We start from the raw sequence: 20,552 nt of genomic DNA, 5'->3' as shown, positions 1-20,552 counted from the left end.
TAGGCTAATGTTCTCATGGCTAAATGCAATCAGATCCTCTCAGCAATGTTCCACCACTCAGTGAAAAGCCTTCCCACAAAAGCAGAAGCTGTTATGGTTTCAAAGGGGGAACAAGCTTAAATTAAATTAGCCTTAATTTTCAGTTTAGTCTTTATGTTATTATTTATTATTATTTATTTCTTTGTGGGGAGGAGGTTCCCTTGTTGCAAGGGTCAAGGGTCAAAAAGAACAAGAAGTTTGGTTCTTCCATTTTATGGCTTTTGTTTTATCTCATCAGATCAGAGACAAGGCAGGACAGTTTATGAGAGCTAAAGGTTTGGGTAAAAAAAAAAGGCGTGGACGTAATACACAACACTGAAGTGTGGATAAAAATAAGATTTTTTTTTTACAGAGCAGATGTTGAAACTGCAGCTCAGTACAATGCAGTGCTGTGTAATGAAAGTGATTTGGTGTGGTGTACTTTCAAGTAGCTATAAAGTATGTTGGGCGGGACAAATTTGCCGTGAAAAATGAACCTCTGCACACACCTCGAGGATTCTGTTTGACACACACACACACACACATTTCAGGAGAAAGTAGTATGCCAGGAAGAGGACCACCTTTCCCAGAACTGAATTGTGTTAACTAGCACACTTTTCTTTGGTGCCTCAGATCAAAACCTTCACTGAAGTCGGGTGCTTACATAACTGAAGGAGCCAGGAACCAGGCAGCCTTTCGGGCATCCCAGCTGTCTGTGTTTTCTATTAATTTTTCATAGTACAGGTCTGGTAGAGTGTGAGACCTCACTGGAGCCTGTTGAGAAAAACAATGTGGCCGCCCCACTCTTGCTCCACAACTTGTTATTCTGACATACAGATCTCAGTGGGGTGGTAAAACGGTTTCTTCTGTCAGTGTTTTACCAGAAGGGTAAACTGTAGACAGGTTTCCATCAATTCCAATGCCTTGTGGTTGCTTTCCCAGCATTCATTGCTAAAGGGAATTGTGGGAGACTCTTTAAGCACTCAGTACCTTCAACAAACCGAGTGTGGCCAGAGCCTCTCTACAAATGTACACTGCTGTATATGTTTTTAAGGTCAGTCCTTTTAAACACAGCTTGGTAAAAGTAAGCATGTGGTCATAACCGTGTTGTATCCTTTCTCAAAATCCTGAGTGGGACCTAGTTAGGTAAACACTGCTCTTTAGCACACATAGAGTATGTGTTTGTTGAGTATGTACTGCCTTAACTATGCGGCTAATCCACGGCATACATTTGTGACTACCTCCTCTTACTATGTTTCATCTGAATTTGAATGCATTGAGAGCTAGTTTGTACCTCATTTACAGTAACAGCTTCTACTCTTCTGGGAAGGCTTTGAAATTTTCATTGGAAATGTGGTGGTATTCAGCCATGAGAACATTAGTGAAATCTGGTACTAATGTTGGATCCCAGTTAGTTATGAATCACAAATGCCTCTCCAGCTCATCTCATTTGGGTGGTGCTCAATCATTCAGGTTCAACTTCACACAGATCAACTTCTTCACAGACCAATACAGGAGGGCTTTATGTCTATCCTCTTATATGACACTTGGCATTGAGCATGTTGACCTTAGGCTCATGTGCACTTGTTCTGGAGTGGCTCATTCTATTGGTTAATGCTTTTCTGTGGACATTATACAGCACATATTATAATTGCCTACTTAACACGTTTCTTTCAATGGCAGAATCTGGTTTAAGACATGTAGTATATTTTGTGATAAGGCCCTCGTAGAAACCTCTCTGGAGTCAGGAGCTGGAATTTTGGCTTTGTAAATGGGAAACAAACGAAATGTCTCAGTCTGAACTGGCTCAGGAGCTCTCTCCATCTGTTGTCCACTCAGGCGCGGCCAAGAAATGGCACCTGGAGGCATTTGGATGGTGGAGAGACCTCTAATTGTCAAAAAGCATAAAAAATGATGTTGTCGGTCTATTTCTGCTCCATGGGTGGGTTTCACTGACTTACTTTTGCTGTTAAAATTCAATCGTTTAAGGTGGAACTAATTACAAATTCAGGAAAGTGCTAACTGCGTGAAAGAAAACATATACTGAAAGTGCTAGAAAACCAAACAGTTTCTGTGGTAATTCAAACAGTGAAAAAAAAAAGTTAAAATTCAACCACCAACAAGCTACAGTCAATTTATTGCTCAAACATACTTTTCCACCTTAAAAGATGCAGAGCTTCTGAACGAACACAAATGGCAGTGGGGATTTTGTTTTGCTGTGAGAAAACTAGATCTCCAGAATCATCATATGTGTTGCCTTTAAGGTCCCCTTTTAGTCATAAATTAAACCTGTAAAGAATTATTTCTGTCCATCAAGAGTACATGCTAGAAGATATTGCCAAGCCAAAAAAATCCTCTAATGCCCTCAGCCTGGTTTAGATGTAACACTACACCTTTGCTTCCATTCAGTGTGTGTGGATCTATGAAAATTTGATTAGTCCCTGTTTTTACCTCCACCCACTGCTCCCACCCGCAGCATGAAAGCCACACCTCACAAGTTGATGGGATTGGTTCCTGTCTGTCTGAGTTCACCTACTTGAGGCTGTATTTGGAGCCCTGCAGTTTTAAAGTAGACGTGGTCAGCCATGACATTGACTGCTTATTTCACTTGTAATTAATAAGATCTTAAGAGTATAAGGGTAATTGTAAATAAAAAATATATATACTCCATATTATGTAATAGAGATTGTTAACCAATTAATTATTCCTCTTTGTGCCTGCATCAAATATTTAGGAACTTCTCATTTTCAATGTATAAAAATAACATAAGTGTGTTCGGTGCAAATCTGGAAAGCGGTTTGCCTTTTTAACATCAGGGAAGTTTTATGAACACAGCAGGGAAGCTGGAGGCCCTGTGAGAAAGCCACTGTCCGCACCCTGACCACACAGCCCACACACAGAGGGGAAGAGAGGAAGGGACCCCGAGTAGGAGGTGTTGCTTGGCCAGGCCCAGGAATGTGAGCAAAGAGAGTGGATGCTTCAGTGTCTGCGTAATGGCAGGTGTCCACCATGGAGCACACCCGCCAACAATTTGTGAGATGAGGCCATCGCTGGAAGAGGTGCCTGGCAGTTTCCGACACTATTCTTAGGCCTGTTCCTCACAGTCGGGCGTGAAACTCGAGGATGAAGTGACCGCTGCTTGACGGTTTGTGGTGTAATCACGCTTCTTCTCACTGATCTGCTCTGGCGCTGATGTCATACCAGCCGGTGTTTTGGGCATGTGGCCCAGGGGGCGCAGACATACTGCAGACAAAAATGATGAGATCACAGCACTGACCATTGCCCACAGTCTCAACACAGCAGGAGAGACAGCCAAACAGTCCTCCAGAGATCCAGTGACCCATTCACAGGGCAAGTGACATTAGAAAGCATGGCACTTATCAGCACAGCCCTTGCAGGGAACACATGCCCACTATATTCCAGAATTAACACAGAGGAGGGTAATTGTGTTCTGGTAGTTGTCTGATTTAAGGGGGATGAAATAAAAAAGCGTAGAAAGCTTAGATATATATATCATTTGCAGAATAGCACAGAGTCTGAGGTAACATCCATATGGGCCCATAACAGGCACATGGGTCTGAAGCCCACGGAGGTGTTCTGTGATGAAGTGAATATGTATTCTCTAAAGTGATGGAAGAGCAGTGAACACCTATGGGATTAGATGTAGCGGCATTTGTGGTTGAAGATAATCCAGCATCAGTACCCGACCTCATTTCATGGCCGAATGGAGTGCTACGACCCAGTCTAGGGTTCAGCCGTAACAGAATGAGGTGTGTGTTGTGATGGGTATGTGGGAACAGAAAAACTGTAAGAGGGATGAGAATGGGGATGAAAATAAGCAGAAGTAAAGGACACAAAAAACACACAAACACCAGTGAAAATTCAAGATGGTCTGTGCCGACAAATTAACATACTCTAACTTACCTAATAGAAACAAAAGAGAATGTCTAACCTCACTCCCTAAGTATATACATGAAAACACACACAAAACAAACGGCAGCCAGCCCTGCTCTGGTGAAATATATACACAGTGTACGTATCTACAAACGTTTACAAACAGATCTCTATCTTTGAAAATCAAAAGAGGCAAAGTTCAAAAAACAAGAACCACAGGATTCAATATTAACGACAGAGTCCCAAAAAACACAGAGAGCACAAACACAGAGGACAAGCAGCGTTCACATCGGCGTCTTTTATGATTCCCGGGGAGATGAAGTACAGGAAGCAGTGACACAGACACAGAACACATCAGAGTTATGGGCCAAACTCTGGGTGGATGAGCAAAAACATGGACTGGAACAAAGTGCAGAACCTAGACATTGACAGAGACAGAGAGATTGAGAGAGAGAAAACATACACAGCACAGCGTAACAGGAGTCAGATCCTCACAGAGACGTTCCAGTATTAAGTCTTAACTCCACTCTTTTAAAGTGTAACATAATAAAAGATAATAAAATGAAACAATCACTCCACATAAACACTACTTCACAAAAGTGACTAAAACAAACCAAGCTGTAACATAGAATACTGTAGCATCAGCTGCTATACTCGCATGGCCTTTCAATGTTCAAGTTTATTTGAGACAGTTTATGGCTTTCAGATGCATGTTCACTGTAATGTTGGCAAGTATGGGTACACTTAGCTTAACAAAGCACGCACATTGCTCAGCTGGTCACTAAATGCATGTTTATGTTTAATGGTGAGTGAGGTTTACCCAGTTCTCAACATGGGGTTATGTTCACTCTGACCTCTCCTTTGATGCTTGCTGCAATACTTTCAAATTGAAATGTTTTTATATTTGTCTCCCTTGTTTTCTTTTTTGCTTTTGGTGATCTAAAACTGGGCGGCACGGTGTCGCAGTCACATGGCTCCAGGGACCTGGAGGTTGTGGGTTCGATTCCCGCTCCGGGTGATTGTCTGTGAGGAGTGTGGTGTGTTCACCCTGTGTCTGCGTGGGTTTCCTCCGGGTGACTGTCTGTGAGGAGTGTGGTGTGTTCTCTCTGTGTCTGCGTGGGTTTCCTCCGGGTGACTGTCTATGACGGGTGTGGTGTGTTCTCCCTGTGTCTGTGTGGGTTTTCTCTGGGTGACTGTGAGGAGTGTGGGTTGTTCTCCCTGTGTTTGCGTGGGTTTCCTCTGGGTGCTCCAGTTGCCTCCCACGGTCCAAAAACACACGTTGATAGGTGGATTGGTGACTCAAAAGTGTCTGTAGGTGTGAGTGTGTGTGTGTGTGTGTGTGTGTGTGTTGCCCTGTGAAGGACTGGTGCGCCCTCCAGAGTGTAATCCCGCCTTGCGCCCAATAATTCCAGGTAGGCTCTGGACCCACCGTGACCCTGAACTGGATAAGGGTTACAGATAATGAATGAATGAATGAATGATCTAAAACTGCAGACCAAACAATGCTGAGTTAAAGGTATGTTAAAGGCCTGTGCTGTTGCTGTGGAAGCATGTTTTGTTAGAAAGCATGAAATAACTGGACTGCTTCTCCCTTCATGCCCCGCAATGGGTATGAGGTGTTAGCCCCCACAGTGGTCAAGAATCTAGGTTTTACAAGCGTCTTGTATTTTCTTTGTGCTGTTCATTTTTGTTCTTTTCTTTAAATTTTTTAAATTTATGTTTCAAATTTTTTTTTATTTTTTATTTTTTTTTTTTTGCTGCCCCTAATAGTAGCCTTTAGTTGTTAAAAGCATATTGTGGTGCAAACTCAGGCGCCAACACTTTCATGTAATAGAGGCTAATATATGCAACAATTGCAACAATTACGTTGTAAAAGCCTTGTTGTTTGTGGCCTGGTACCAAATGATCCCAGTGACTGGGAACCTCTGAGGCAGGCTACACCTCTAATTTTCTTCACATCTGTGCATTCCAGCACTTCACACTAGTTTCCGGTGTAAACCAAAATCACTCCAAATTGATATTCATATAAAATGCTAATTCAAAGAACTTTGCTTGATGAACAAAAATATAAATAGTGGTGTCTCTGAACATCCCGTCTCCTTCTACACTGAGAAAGTGTCTTTGAGGAGGAGGTGCTACTGAGCCTGGTCCAGGAGTGTGAGTGTAACATTTGTGTCTAGCACTAGATATGCTCTCTCCAAATGACCACTGATTTCTCTTTCACTTTGTCTCGCCAAGAGTTATCTATAGCCTTGTAATCTGCAGTATCTGTGCAGAAAGAGCTCTGTTTAGTGCAGGATCAGATGACTTGCAGAATCTCACCTGTGCCTGGCTGAACATGCTCTGTGCAGATGAAAGGCTGCTATCTCCTCTCAGAGTCAGGAACTGTCATTAAGGCCCCACCATTACTTTGTTTTTGTTGTGCTCTGATGATCTGCCAAAAAACACCCCCCAACTCTGATTTGGAGCAAAAATGTCTCCACTCCACTGTTAAAGTTGTCATCTTTACTATCAGTCGGTAAGAGGAATCAGGCAGCAGTTTCTGAATCAATTTTAATCTCCATGGAGTGCTTCTCTCTCATGAGAGGCGGCCATGTATAAAACAGGTTTAGTGGTGAACCTCTGACACATCCAGACCACTAGGTGTCCGTGTGATTGCAGTTTTATAACATGAAGAAGTCTCACTGGAGATAGTTGCTTATTGCTGCTTAAAAGTGAGTGGCTGTGGAGCCACAGATTCACTCTCTATATGTAGTGTGTTCTATTTGTAAGAGTGTGTTTATCTTTGACTCTTCCTGAGTGTCATTTCTTTGATGTTATTTCTTAGATGAAGAGTACGCTACAAGGCCACCATTTTTGAAGAAGCAGACCAAAGATGCCAACTACTGGCTCAAGGAGACTGCGGTCAGGCATCACCAGAACGAACAGAGGACCAGGATGTTGGTCAACCGTGTGGAGGAGCCCAAGACCCCTCGACCCAGACAGGTAAGAGTCCCTCAGGGTAGGGGTGCTTCTGGCTTTTTTTTACACCTCACAGGCAGAGGAGTCCTGATTATCCATTTATGTGACCAATGATCCATTCCTAGCCGACAGAAACAGTGTAACGGTTTGTGCAGAGCCTTGTACTGACCTTGGCTGGCAGTGTATTTAGTACAGTAGTGCCCTCTTCTGGTTATCACACTCACACACATTTTACTTTCACACACACACACACACACACACACACACACACAGTTTAAATACATACAGATAGACATCTACTTTAGAGATGTTTTAAAGAATGCATTTTTTGCAGTGTATTTTTATTGTCCATTAATAACAAAGATCCTGACTTTCAAATCCAATGGCAATTACAAAACAATTTAAATACAAACAGCTGCAAGTCTGTAGATTGGATAGTTGGCAGCATCCAGGCTTTCCTCCATGAACTGCTTCAGGGAGCTGACTGGTGACAGCTGACAGTGACAAATGCATTGCTAAAGAGAACAAACACTTGGCATCTTGGCTGAAATTATATGAGCCAAGCCTTATCACGCTGGCATTTCTGCAACTCGCCTTTATCAGCTCTGGCTATCATGCGTAGCTGCAGTGAGTTAATTAACTTTTCTTGGAAGTGTACCATCGTCTTACCTGGACCTTTAAATCCTCAGCCAACTGACCATTACTGCATGACTTCATCCCAAAACAACACTCCCACTATGGCCATCTCCCCCCCCCCTTCTCTTTCTCTGGCCATATCCCATTTGTTACAGTCATTTCTTGCACAAGTTTTGTTTGTGGTTTTCTTCTCAAATAAGCAATTGGCGAAGAAGAGCCAGAGTCCTCCCAGTGCTGTAGACCCTGAGATATGGCTTTGTTCATGGGATAATTCTTCAGGGAAATGAATGATATTGAAATGATGAATCATTTCATATAAACTAAAGCTGCAGTGGCTGGCTTTGCACGCACACACAGCTAGCACTCCCTGTATAGCCAGCCATAAAAGAGGATTTCCACCCACTTTTCAAAATTCCTGCACAGTACAGTTGTTAATGTAAAAAAGTGCAGAAAATAATGCTAAGAAATGACAGTAAAGACTGCTGTCTATGGATTAGACAACACATGCTGTTTCGATGGACCACACCATATTTGATGGACCAGGTTGGCACATGGTGTGTCGTTATATTTCGCTGTTGTCACAGTAAACTATATGGATATATCAACCATAACGTTTGACCTCACAACGGACACTTTAACTGGGCCTGCTTCCTGGAGACAAAGCGGTCATAAAACAGCGTTATGTCTGTGAGTGCAATGTTTTTTGGCATTTGGTCAATTATGTAGCTTTGCTTTGGTTGGCTATATAAGCTGAAAACCTGGCCTCACACAAATATGTGAACGGGAAACCCAACATTGTCTTCAAGGTCACTGTGGCAAGTTGAGTTTGTTCTGTCGTTACCTTAATCCAGAAAGACGTGATGCAGTAGACTGACATATTGTTGATTACATGAAATTACTTTGAGTGTTTTGAATTGCAATTAATACGTCTCATAAAACACACTGTTACTTGTAATTATGGTCATTTTTATGAATAACATTGTAATAATTGAAATATTAAAGCAAAGCTCAACTGCTGTGCTGTAGTTGGCAGTTACAGCAGCCCAGCAACAAATTGTCCACATCCCGATACTAGTCCTCAACCCGGTGGTTGGGAACCTTCTTTAGAGGGAAGACAGAACATTTGCAGTGATAGGAGCCAGACGTCTGACTTCCATTTAATGCTTCCAAAAGCTGCCCTTTAGAACATCATTAGATCATTAGATTTGGGCTAAAATATTGTAACCTGTTCAAGGTGGAAGGGTACTTTAACACTGTTCTGGTCACTTTCAATAATGAAAAAGCTACATTTGTGTTGTGTATTGACACCAGGTTCCAACTCCACTGCAAAGAGCAAATTCTTGGCTTTGAGCTTGCAGAATGTATGTTCATGTGCAGCTGCTCCAGAGACTCTTGTTCTACTGATAACTATTTTACGAACTGTGTCTGAATAAATGTAAGGGTCAGCAAAGGTGCAGCTTAAAAAATCTGACATCACCCATTACAAGAGGTGCCTAATAGTTTATATTGGTCCAAATATTTCCTTTAACTTAACTCTTAGTATAACCATTTTTACCACATGAAGAGCATTGTGACACTCAACATTATTCATTGCAATCTATAGCAGGTATAACCTCAGTTAGAACTAGTGTTAGGGCTGGACCTAGGCTCTGTGGCTGTAGCATTTAGGCAGAGCGAGAATTCAGAAATCATTAATGCCCATCCATCACCCACCCCCTCTACAGCAGAAAGTCTATGAGAATGTCAGGCTGACGTCATTTGTGTTGAGAGCTGGGCCCCGAGTGCAGTGAGCTCTCTGTTGGAGAGCTTTTCATCCACATGATACGGATAAGATCCCTGGCAGAGCTCACTCCTGGTACCCTCTTATCCCTGGCCAAGCAACGAGAGGAGAAAGAGAGAGAGAGAGAGAGAGAGAGAGAGAGAGAGAGAGAGAGAGAGAGAGAACAAAAAGGAGAAACACAAAGGAAAGAAAAAGGGTGTAGGAATAGAGAGGTAAAAATTGATTGAGGCCCTTTGGTGCAGCTGCCTTTTTGCCTTTTGTTATTGAGAGAGAGAAAGAAAAGTAAGTGAGAGGCCAAGACACTGAAAAAGGACACAGAGAAAGTGACAAGGATGGTGAGAGAGGTGACAGAAAGACAAAAGAAATTAACAGAGGGGAGAGTAAAAGAAAAGAAAGAAATTAAGAGGTATATAAAGAAAAAGAGAGTAACAGATAAGTGTAAATAAGATAGAACCTTTGATGCAGAGAGAGAGAGAGAGAGAGAGAGAGAGAGAGAGAGAAAGAGACAGTCACAGACATAGAGAGTCAGAGAAAGTGAAGAGAGCAAGATACTGAAAGAACAGACAGGGAAAGATGGGAAGAAGAGAGAAATATTAAAAGAAATGAACAGAGGGGAGAGATAGGGAAATAAAAGTATGAAGAAGGGACAATATGTAAAGAAATAGAGAGCGGAAGGAGTAAGTAAAATTTGTGAGAGGCCCTTTGATGCAGCTGCCTTTCCTCAGACAGAGAGAGAGAGAGAGAAAGAGAGAGAGAGAGAGAGAGAGAGAGAGAGAGAGAGAGAGAGAGAGAGAGAGAGACAGAGAAAGGAAAAAAAGTAGGGCTTGCAAGAGATGATTATCTGCTATGTTTCATGAGCCTGCCGGACTGGTTCTTATCTTGCTCTTTCTTGTGTGTGTGTGTGTGTGTGTGTGTGTGTGTATGTGTGCGTGTGTTTGTGTTTCTGGCTGAACAGAGTCAGTGTCAGCAGGAGCTGGATAAGGTGCTGGAGGAGATCTCCAAAATGACCTTCCATGACAACAAAGGACCCCTGGAGAACTTGTATGAACTAAAGTTCCCCAACTGTGACCAGAAAGGACAGTATAACCTAAAACAAGTAAGTGGTCACTACAGTCTGTTTATTTATCATTTCATCTTGGACTTTGTTCACACTGAAGAGATGTGAGAACTGCAAGGTACAAGTGACCCAGTCCAATTTGTACAGAGTGCATTCACATTTGCTGGCATAGCCACACTGGTTTATATATTAACAATGCAGGCTTGAACGCACTGAAGGTGTAATGGCAAGCAGCCCCATCCCTGAATGACTGAATAACCTAATGAATTCCATTCTCAGTGGTCATACTGAGTCACACGTTCAGAACCATTTAAATCAGGCTTGGTTTTGACCGAGTTATCTCCCAGATTTAGACCTCAGCAGTTCCACCCCTTAGCCAGGACTCCCCCAAACATGCACCGATCTGGGGGGGAATGAGGAAATTCACATGCTTTCTCTGAGACACGTGAAGCCAACTACCAGTTCTTTCTGAAGTGCTGTTAACACAATGCCACAGCACAGCTCAATACCCTTAAACATTAAAGAACATTAAATGCCCAGATGAGATATGCCAGCTCAGAGAGGCCTGTATTGGCCCAGATGGTAAGGACGACCCTTAGACCACAGCACAACTCAGGAGCCCCCAAATCCGATTTTATATGTCTTTTTACCATTCACTTTGCAGAAAATCATTCATTCATTCATTCGTTATCTGTAACCCTTATCCAATTCAGGGTCGCAGTGAGTCCAGAGCCTACCTGGAATCATTGGGCGCAAGGCAGGAATACACCCTGGAGGGGGCGCCAGTCCTTCACAGGGCAACACACACACATTCACTCACACCTACGGACACTTTTGAGTCACCAATCCACCTACCAATGTGTGTTTTTGGACTGTGGGAGGAAACCGGAACACCCGGAGGAAACCCACGCGGACACAGGGAGAACACACCAACTCCTCACATTCCCGGAGCGGGAATCGACTACAACTGTGTGACTACCCAGCCACCGTGCCGCCCTTGCAGAAAATCAGTCCTGCTTAAATCACATCTACTGAGAAACTGGATTTGAGCGGTCTGCATTTTGTGTGAAACTGACAAGTGGACAAAGTCACTAAGGGCTTAACTTGTTGTTTCACCAACCCTTCACTCTTCGTTCAGTCAGTATCTGAGAAACATGTTCAATGGCATGTGGAAATCTACTGTTGTCACAGCTGTTGAGGTTTCTGCAGCAGTTTTGGAGCCAGTGACAAACACATTAACTCCAGAGTCCTGGAGGCTCTATATGGGTTATATATGTGTTGTATGTCATATTCACGTGCATTTCAAGACAAATTTAATAAGATATGGAAAAATCAAGAAATTGTCCCCAGACTATATAAATAGTAATAACAGGAAATGTAAAAACGATGTCTCTGCTACTGTAGTCCATCATGTGTTTGGGGCAACCTTGGCTTCTATAGCACTAAGCTCAGTGTCACAGAGGAAACTGTGGAAATATACAGTGGAATTCATTGGACGTCAGGTTTGCGAACTATCAAAATATACAATACAAGTCAAATGATTGGACACACCCACTCAGGGAGGGTTTCCTTTGTTTTGGGCCATTTTCCACATGTTAATGTACAGCACCAGTCAAAAGTTTGGACATTTATATCTTTTTCTATGTTGTAAATGAATGTGGAAGATATTAAAACTATGAAAGAACTCACATGGAATTATGTAGTAAACAGAGAAGTGTTAAACAAAGCAGAATATGTTTTATACTTTAGACTCTTCACAGTAGCCCCCTGTTGCTTTGACGACAGCTTCACACACTCTGTCCGTTCTCTCAGTCGGCTTCATGAGGTCGTCACCTGGAACGGTTTTCAGTGAACAGCCGTGGCCTCGTCGAGAGTTAATCTGTAGAACCGCTCCCTTCTGAATGTGTCTGAGACTGTAACTGGGGTTGTGCAGAGGTAGGGGCTGGTACACAGTTCTACCAATCACTGATAAGGAGGAGATGTGTCCAAACTTTTGACTGCTACTGTAAATGCAAGCCGATTTAAAGAAGATAAAAAAGGAAAGTGTTCTGAAGAATATCTTCAAAATTTACCAGGGGAATCTTTGGTTTACTGCAGGTTTTCAGAGCTGCAGTGAGCTGCTTGTTATTATTTTTTGCCATTAAGCTGTGAATTTATTTATCCATATAGCTCAATCAAAATGGGTTTTGGGGATGAAATCAACACCACCCTCCTGACGATCATGACAGAGATTGAATGCCTTGTCTTAGAAGTGTATATAATAATAATATTTGATAATTTACTGCCAATAGCTTTCTCACTGAAGGCTTGTCATAGTTTTTCTTTAACTTGAAAAAGAAAATAGAGTTCAGAGAGTTGCTGTGAGTGACATGTCAGTCATTATGCTGCAAATGTCAATTGCCATGCCCTTTCTGAGTTGAAGTTTTGTATGGTACAGCAGTAGTTCATTGACCCTGGGGGACTGAGATCATTGTGGGGTGGTTTGTGATTTACATAGGCTTACACTTTGAATGGCACCTATTTGAGAATATTATATTTGAAAATTGATTGAGTAGCAAAAGAGATGTTGGATGACTGTCATATGACCCCATGTATTTGTCTTAAAACTCGAGCTAATGCCAAAATATACACATGTAATTCCTAATCTGGACACCTAATATAGCAGCAGAGGTAACAGTGAAGAATGCTCAGCTAACAGAAGTTGCTAATCTGATAATGCTACAATATCCATATGTCTTCTGTTCTGAACGTCTTCTGTTCTCACTGACCTTTCTCAGCTTGAGTAAAGTCTATAAAAAAAAAAAAAAAATTAACAAGTGGAGCCCATCCCAGAGCCAGTGCTGGTCAGCGGAACAGAGGCAGCCCAAGTCTGCACAGCTATCATCACTTTGGGCAGTGTTAGTATGAGGCAACGTGCAACCTCTCATCTACACTAGTTTCACAATTTGGCACAAAAACACGACAGAATGACATGGAGATTAGAGCTGTCTGAAAAACGGGCTCCCACACTTTCGGAAGTAAGCGTGTTTTGCTGACACCAAGGTGAATGCGTCTCAAATCAGGAATTTCAAGGTCATAAAAATGTTTGCGAACCGACTGCCGCCAGCCTGTGGGAAGTTTAGACGATGTTTTGCAATCAGGCTGTATTTTCTTTTCCCCATCCCTCGCATGTCCTTGACAGAGACCCACTTTTTATTTTTAGAGCCCAAACTGCGATATGAGCTATCTTTATCAACAAAAGCAACACATAGCGCTACAAAGCAGAGGTAAAATGAGGACAAATCCGCCCAGAAGCGAAGCAGTGCATTGTTTTGATGCAAAAGCTCGGTTCCCAGGGCTCAGAAAACTTCACCTCTCCACCCTAAATTATTCTGTAATCATCTTGTTCCTCTTGCAATTACAGTAACTGTCACTTTTTGTTCTTTGTCACTGAAGGAAGAAATTGGAAAATCTGTTTTTTTTCCCTATTTTGGGTCCCTGTGTAAGCTATGTCCAGTTCAATTATGACCTCATTTTGGGAGTGCTCAGTGGGGGGCAGAGAGCCATGCTGTGACAAATGAGGCGAGTACGTTTGCTCCACCCTCCACCCTTAACTCCTGATCACTGTACCAAGTGCTTCATTAACCCCTTCAACTTTAGACTTATTATTTAACTTTATTATTCAGTAGCTACACTAATGGTTCAGTAAGTAATATGAAACTAATGTAGGAGTTGAGGTTATGGAACTGATGTGTCCACACACAGGCCAACACAGAATCTGAGGTGGCTGTTTTAAACTGTAGGCTTATTGTGTAGTTACTAATCTAAAGCCGTATCCATCTTGTAATTCCGGTATCAGTTTAAAATAAGACTACAATTATAAAGGTCTATAAATAATTTATTCTTTTTAATACATGGGTATTAATTAGCTTCTGAAAACAACTTAAAAGTCATTAATGATCATTTTAAACACAGATTTAATTTGTCTAATACTGAGTATCAAAGAACTTACTGAGACTATCAAGGGAAAGAATAAGCTAAGACCTGAAAATGTAAATTTAGTCTTTTCATATCTTATGGTACACCACATTATCGTCTTAGACATTCTATAAGTGGCTCATTGGTTAAACTTGGTGGTTGAATGGTTAAAAGTAATTACAAACATGTGCTGGATCTGACAGACTTAATGTTGCCTGATGGAGAAGACAAGGTAAGATCAGTATTTAGCAAGATCTGAAGTTTATCAGTGCAGATGGATGTGGGTTCACTATTTGGCAAACAACAGGTCGCTGTCAACCTTTCTATCTATGATCTACTTTAATGCCTTTCCAACATAATAAACAACGTTAATAAACAAGTTGTAATCTATTCGACCCAAACATATACGATATGTATCTATCAGGACTGGCCCTCGCTCTACCATCTCTCTCATCCCATCCCTCTCCCTTTATGCCTTTCTTATGTGTTCCAGTGCCACATGTCCTCCCACGGTCAGCGGGGCGAGTGCTGGTGCGTGAACCCCTACACTGGTGTCCAGATTCCCTCATCAATCAGAGTGAGGGGAGACCCCAACTGCAGCCAGTACACCGGTGGTCCTGAGCTGGAGCCCCCCACCAGCCTGCAGAAATAGATGTGTTCTCTCTCTCAACTGTCTGGAGAACAAGCGGAGCTGCAGAACAATGAGAGAGGCGAAGCTGGAGAGAGGCGTGCATGCATGTATTGCTGCGTGTATATGTGTATAAATGTTTCTGTCCCAGTTGGACATCCTAATCACATGGAATTGAAAGAGCTGTATGTCATGGCACATGACAAAAGCCAAAACAGAAGACAAGGATTTTCATCCCCCCCTTAACTTTTCCGATCATAGTGGGTAACTATGTTTAGTTTGACGATGAGAGACTGGCGTTATGTCCATCTGTTCCAAGACTTTTAGCATATTTTCCCTAGGAAGTGCTGGTAGTGACGGTGCTAATATTGAGTCCAATATTAACTGGGTTTGGCTCTCTTCCAATTGCAGTCTTAATCCACTTCTCCTTTATAGAGCTATGCTAGCATTTGCTGGGACCACTCGGCGCCTGCACTGTTGCTTTTTGGCTTTTTGAAAGAAGCTAAGCAGTAAATATAAAAGGATGTACTCTAGGCTAACATAAGCTAATTTTGAAATGGAACAATATATTTTGTTTACTTCTTTTTTCGTGGTGGTTCCATGTGCAGTGAAGCCATCCGTGCTGTCAACTTGTATTCATAACCAGTTTTTTTCCCTATCACTGCCTCCTCTCTCTGAACTCCCCCATCCCACCAACCCACCCCTCTCAAAGCCTGTGGAGCTGCATTCTCTGTAGTGGAGGGGCCTTGTCTCCTGTCCACAGGGTGTCCAGAGGATTGGTTTGTGTGTGTTTGTGTGTTCACGTGTGTGTGTGTGTGTGTCTGTTTTGAGTGTATGTGTAGGAATTGTAGCCACTGTTGGCAGCTGATAGACCTCTGCCCACCCCGCTTCTGACCCTGCCCCCATCCCCGCCCTAGTCCTTTCCAATTCACCCCATCCAGTTATGTGGAGGGGAAAAAAAGGGGTGGAATGGTATGATGGGCGAGGGTGTAGGGGGCACAAGTGGTTACTAATGATGTGCTGACAGAGGTCGAGTTTAGGACACAAGGCTGACATTGACAAATGCAATATTAAGTGGCTTAAGGGCCTATAAATAAACACAGGTTTGCAAATGTATGCTTACAATGCAGATGGGCCAGGCTTTACCTAGCTACTCTACAGTCTGGGGCAAAGCGCCTGAGAGGAGGGCTATCGGTGGTAACATTTGTAGTTGGGAGGACTGGTGGGTGGGGGTGGAGGGGGAATTGCCGTAGAGTGGTGTGAAGGGAAGCCAAGTGGTCACAGGTTCAGTGTGAGAGTACTAAGCTTGCCCTGTCAGCAGATTTCCCACCTGGTGTGATCTGTTTAGTAAGAAGTGGTGCTCCACAGGTATGTGGGGTCTTAGTCCCTTGCTGGAGCTCAATGAGAATTCTGATTCCATTTGGTTCAGCCAGCTTAATATGACTGTCAGTCTCCCTCTTTCTCTCTGTCTTTGTCTCTCTCTGTGCATATAACATTGAACTGCTCAAAATGACAGCATCCAGAAATAGCAGCTGATTAAGCTTGATCGATTCTAAACAAATGTGGCATAGGCCACAGAAGCTCGGTATGCAACCCGGACAGCTTTGAGTGCTGAGCTGGGTTTGGACCTCTACGAATTTGCCTCTCAGAAAATGTATTATATATATGTTAACCTCAAACTCACATGGCATTACCATGTCCAGTGCGCCTTTGAAATTAGCATTCGTAGGCTGCCTTGTTGTTTTTAGTGTGTAATATGGTGCTAGAGACTGGCTCTCTTAAATTTCCCACCCCCAATACCACCCCCATCGCGGGGTTTCGGTGGCAGCTGAGAGATTGCTGAGTTACTGGCGGCAAGTTTTCCATTTGGGTTGGTTTCCGAAATAGATTGCTGCCTGCCCTCCGGTGGTACAGTAAATTTTACGGTAGTTTGATTCTGGCCTAGTTTGAAAACAAAGCGAAACCAATCCCTATGGTTTTTGGGCATATTGATTTCCCAGAGATGTCCTAAAGGGCTGAAAGAATGTGTGTGTGTGTGTGTGTGTGTGTGAGAGAGAGAGAGAGATGGCATGAATGTGTGTGTAGAGGGGGTTGATGTGCCACGCCTGCAGCCACAGAACAGAGGAAAGCAGTGTTTGCCATCTGCTGCAGTGTAAAACTGTCCGAGCCGCTCACTGTGTTTGATAAGCCTCACACAGGCGATGGGGGAATTTCTTAAACGAATCCAAAACATGATGTGTCATGGCCAGCCTCTCACATGCACTTATTTGTTTTTTCTCTACTTTTCCTTTTTGATACTTTGCATGTCACTGAGACCCAGGAGACACACCAGCATCAGTAAAGCTTTACTCTGCTAACTGCCAAAAAAAAAAAGGCTTGTCCTGACTTCTCATAGGAACACTCATTAAATAAAGTGCCTGCCTGTAATTCCACAAGGGAAGCCATAAATGCATGTGAACCAGCACATTATTGTCATTTATAACAGGAATTTAATATAAGATTAAACATTATACTTTCAAAACGGTCTGTTTGTTCATTTTTTTTTAAATGGCACATTAATTTTGGCCATGCATAAATGAAGGGTTATGTTTATAAGACCTACACCAATTTACACCAATTTCTACAATTTGTGTAGACACCAGCTCGTCTAACATTTCTTCTGAAATCAAGAGCATTAATGGGAAATGTGCCCCCTCTTTCTTGCAGTAACAGCCTCTAATCTTCTGGGAAGTCTTCACATTAGTTTGTGAACCATTTCTGATATTTGACTATGCAGCCACAAAATCAAGTGCTGCCCTTCAGAAAAGTGTTTTGCTCCTTAGTTGACAGATGTAAGTTTAGTCTTTAAATCCTTGGTTGTATCTGGCATGACTCTGACATGGTTAGAAATAATATTAATTGCCATTTGTTGCTTTTTCAAAGATAATCATGTATCTCAAAAATAGTATTTTTATAGGAGAGGGAAAAACTTTCAATGGAAGTCAATGTAAAAAAAATATATATATATATTATTTCAGGTAATTTTGAGCATTTCTATTGACCCATTCATCATGAAAATTTTACACAATGTGAAGGACAGCTTCTATGTTCAGAGTAGTAAACTAAAAACCAACAAATTTTGTAATCCTTGGAAAATGTTTATTTAGAACTAAGTAGCAACAAAAGCCACAGTCCTGTCAAAGAACACATTTCTTTAACAGAGAATATGTGGAAAAATCAACACAACTTCTGGGTAAGTGCCTTGAATTTTTACAGCTGGGTTGATGCAGTTTGGCCAAAAGTAATCAGTATACTACATCACCTAAAAACTCTATTGTACATGAAATATTGACCTCATCATTTTATTGGGCTGGTTACTGGTGCTTCACTCTTAAGACCACAGATGGGTGAAGGAATAAACTTAGCATGTGATCATCATTCTCTCAGGCATGGTGCAAAAAAAAACAAACACATGGAGCCATCCGTTGTTGGCCTAATTAAGTAATAAAAGGGGCACAAATGCTTTGAAGTCTAATGTGCAGTTGTTGGATTCTTTGAAGGCAGTTGTAATTGTCATGTTCACTGCCTCACAAATCAAATCTCCATGCACATGTTCCACTCAGAGTCTGCTTCCTTCTTCCTTGTCTGGGTTCCGGCTCTTATGAATAAAGGCCGGCCCATCTTTAAGTCAAGTGGGAGTGCTGTGATAAGTCACATCTGGCTATTGTAAAGCTCAGTTATTGTGTGTATCAGGAAGGATGACAGGAGATGAACATCTAAAATATACAAAGCAGAAAAACACCAGCCTTCCTCAAAATGGAACTCAGCAAAAGATTTTCACAGTTAAAACACAAGAGCTTGCTCCCTTTTTTAAAAACAATAATATGGTGAGCATTTGTAATTTACACCATGAAACTGAAGTGATAAAGATGATGACGATGATGATGACATTTGTAATTTACCCAGTTACATTACACCATGCAGGTTTAAAGATATGTCTACATTATGAAATGTTCTTAAAGTACAATTGTTGACACATGCTTAATTTCAAGGTCTAGTTGGCTTTAAATCCCACAACATTAAGTTTTGGAACTATATCCAATGCTTGAGGCAAGAGTTGGAGTGGTCCTAGTTATCCAGAACTAATGACCCATTATCGACACCTGTCTTGTGGTGGAATACAATAATATTTTCACAGCAATGCTCCAACATCTAATTCCTAGAATAGAAGAGAAGATGCTACAATTGCAGCAAATGTGTATAGATGATCTTTGATTTAAGAAGTGTAGATCTAAGTGTACATCCTGCTTTCTGTCCAATCACAGTGCAATACACAAACCCAAGGTTGCCAGGTAAAAAATACAGCACACTACAGCCAGGCAAGTGAACAAGTGAACAGAGATAATGTTAGATTTTTGCAGAACATAAAAGCCCCTGCGGCCTGCTAAAAAGCTCCATGACCAGAGGCGTAGTAAATCAGAGGAAATACTGGTATTTGTAAAATATGAAGGCAAGTTAGAGCTCAGCAATACTATAAAAGGGATGCAGATTTTGATTATTTTGAGCAAGTCATTTCTGAAAATCCTTCATAAGATGCATATGTTTGGATAATAGCTATACATTTTTGAGTGGTTTGTGTGTTTACAGAGCAGGGAAGGAATGTGAACTCCTTAGTTTGTGTATTTTAAATGAATAAAGAGTATTCAGAGCAGATGTGAACTCTGAAGTTTGTAAGTTTTAGATGGATACACTGAATAAAATGAGCAGATTAAGTGATGTAAATGCAGCTGTTTGTTTGCTTTAATCCAATAAATTGGGGAATTTGCATTATTGCAATGCTAAATTTAGCCTTGTATAGTTGCCTATTTAAGGCGGAATTGAAAATTCAGATAGGAAGCTGCATGGGGAATAGCTCCAGTATTAGCCTCATAATCAGAACCATATAAGTAGAATTAAATGCTTGAATACAACATTTGTGAAAAAGCAAACATCTGCCTTGTAAAATTACATTTAAGGTGAAAGTGAAGAATTAATAAGCAAGATAAAAGCCTTGTCTTGTGAAATGTTTGAGGGTGGTAATTTGAAGTCAAATATGAAGTTAGTAAATATAGGAAAAACAGTGGCAGTTTATTAAACATTTGCCTTTTGTTAGTTTAGGTAAATATTTGGGACATTTGTACACTTTTCTGTGTAAATAGGTTGTTTATGGTACATTTGTTGTAGCCATGATGGTCCAATTTTAAACACGTCTTCCTGTAGGTTCAGTATTCCCCAACTTTGCAACATGTGTGAGCTTTTTACGTCTGGAGAGGGGGAGGGGTCAGAAAACTCTCTAAACTTTTAAATGTGAAGTGCAACACTCACTTTAAACATTTGCTGGCTTACTTGTTGTATTTATCACTAATAAAGCTAGAAGACCTCTTAAGCATCCCATGCTAATCAGTGAAGTCCTGTGGTGTGAGGGTATGCTAACTTGTCCTGAGGCTCTGTGATAAAAGAGGAGATGATTTCCACAGCACAGCCCATACAACCTGTCTGGGATGCTAGTTTCCACCATAATTTGAATGGTGAGCTTGTCCATTGGTGGCAGTATGAGCTTCCCCCTTGAACTTGGGGCGCAATGCTAAATGACTTCCTTGTTC

At 41.7% G+C, this 20,552-nt stretch overlaps 1 protein-coding gene across 1 annotated transcript in view; it reads left to right on the top strand.

The window, feature by feature from the left end:
* Window positions 1-17,444, top strand: part of igfbp2b (insulin-like growth factor binding protein 2b) — a 30,711-nt gene extending 13,267 nt beyond the window's left edge. The window contains exons 2-4 of the mRNA XM_066686334.1: window positions 6,740-6,897; window positions 10,245-10,385; window positions 14,797-17,444. Of these exons, the coding sequence (XP_066542431.1) occupies window positions 6,740-6,897; window positions 10,245-10,385; window positions 14,797-14,955 (458 nt within the window). The 3' untranslated portion in view covers window positions 14,956-17,444. The remainder of the gene's footprint in view (window positions 1-6,739; window positions 6,898-10,244; window positions 10,386-14,796) is intronic.
* The last annotated feature ends 3,108 nt before the right edge of the window (window positions 17,445-20,552 follow it).

This window comes from Hoplias malabaricus, chromosome 12 (genome assembly GCF_029633855.1).
Source record: "Hoplias malabaricus isolate fHopMal1 chromosome 12, fHopMal1.hap1, whole genome shotgun sequence".
Lineage (NCBI taxonomy): Eukaryota > Metazoa > Chordata > Actinopteri > Characiformes > Erythrinidae > Hoplias > Hoplias malabaricus.
Note: the sequence above shows the minus strand (reverse complement) of the source record. Positions and strands in the feature narration are given on the sequence as shown.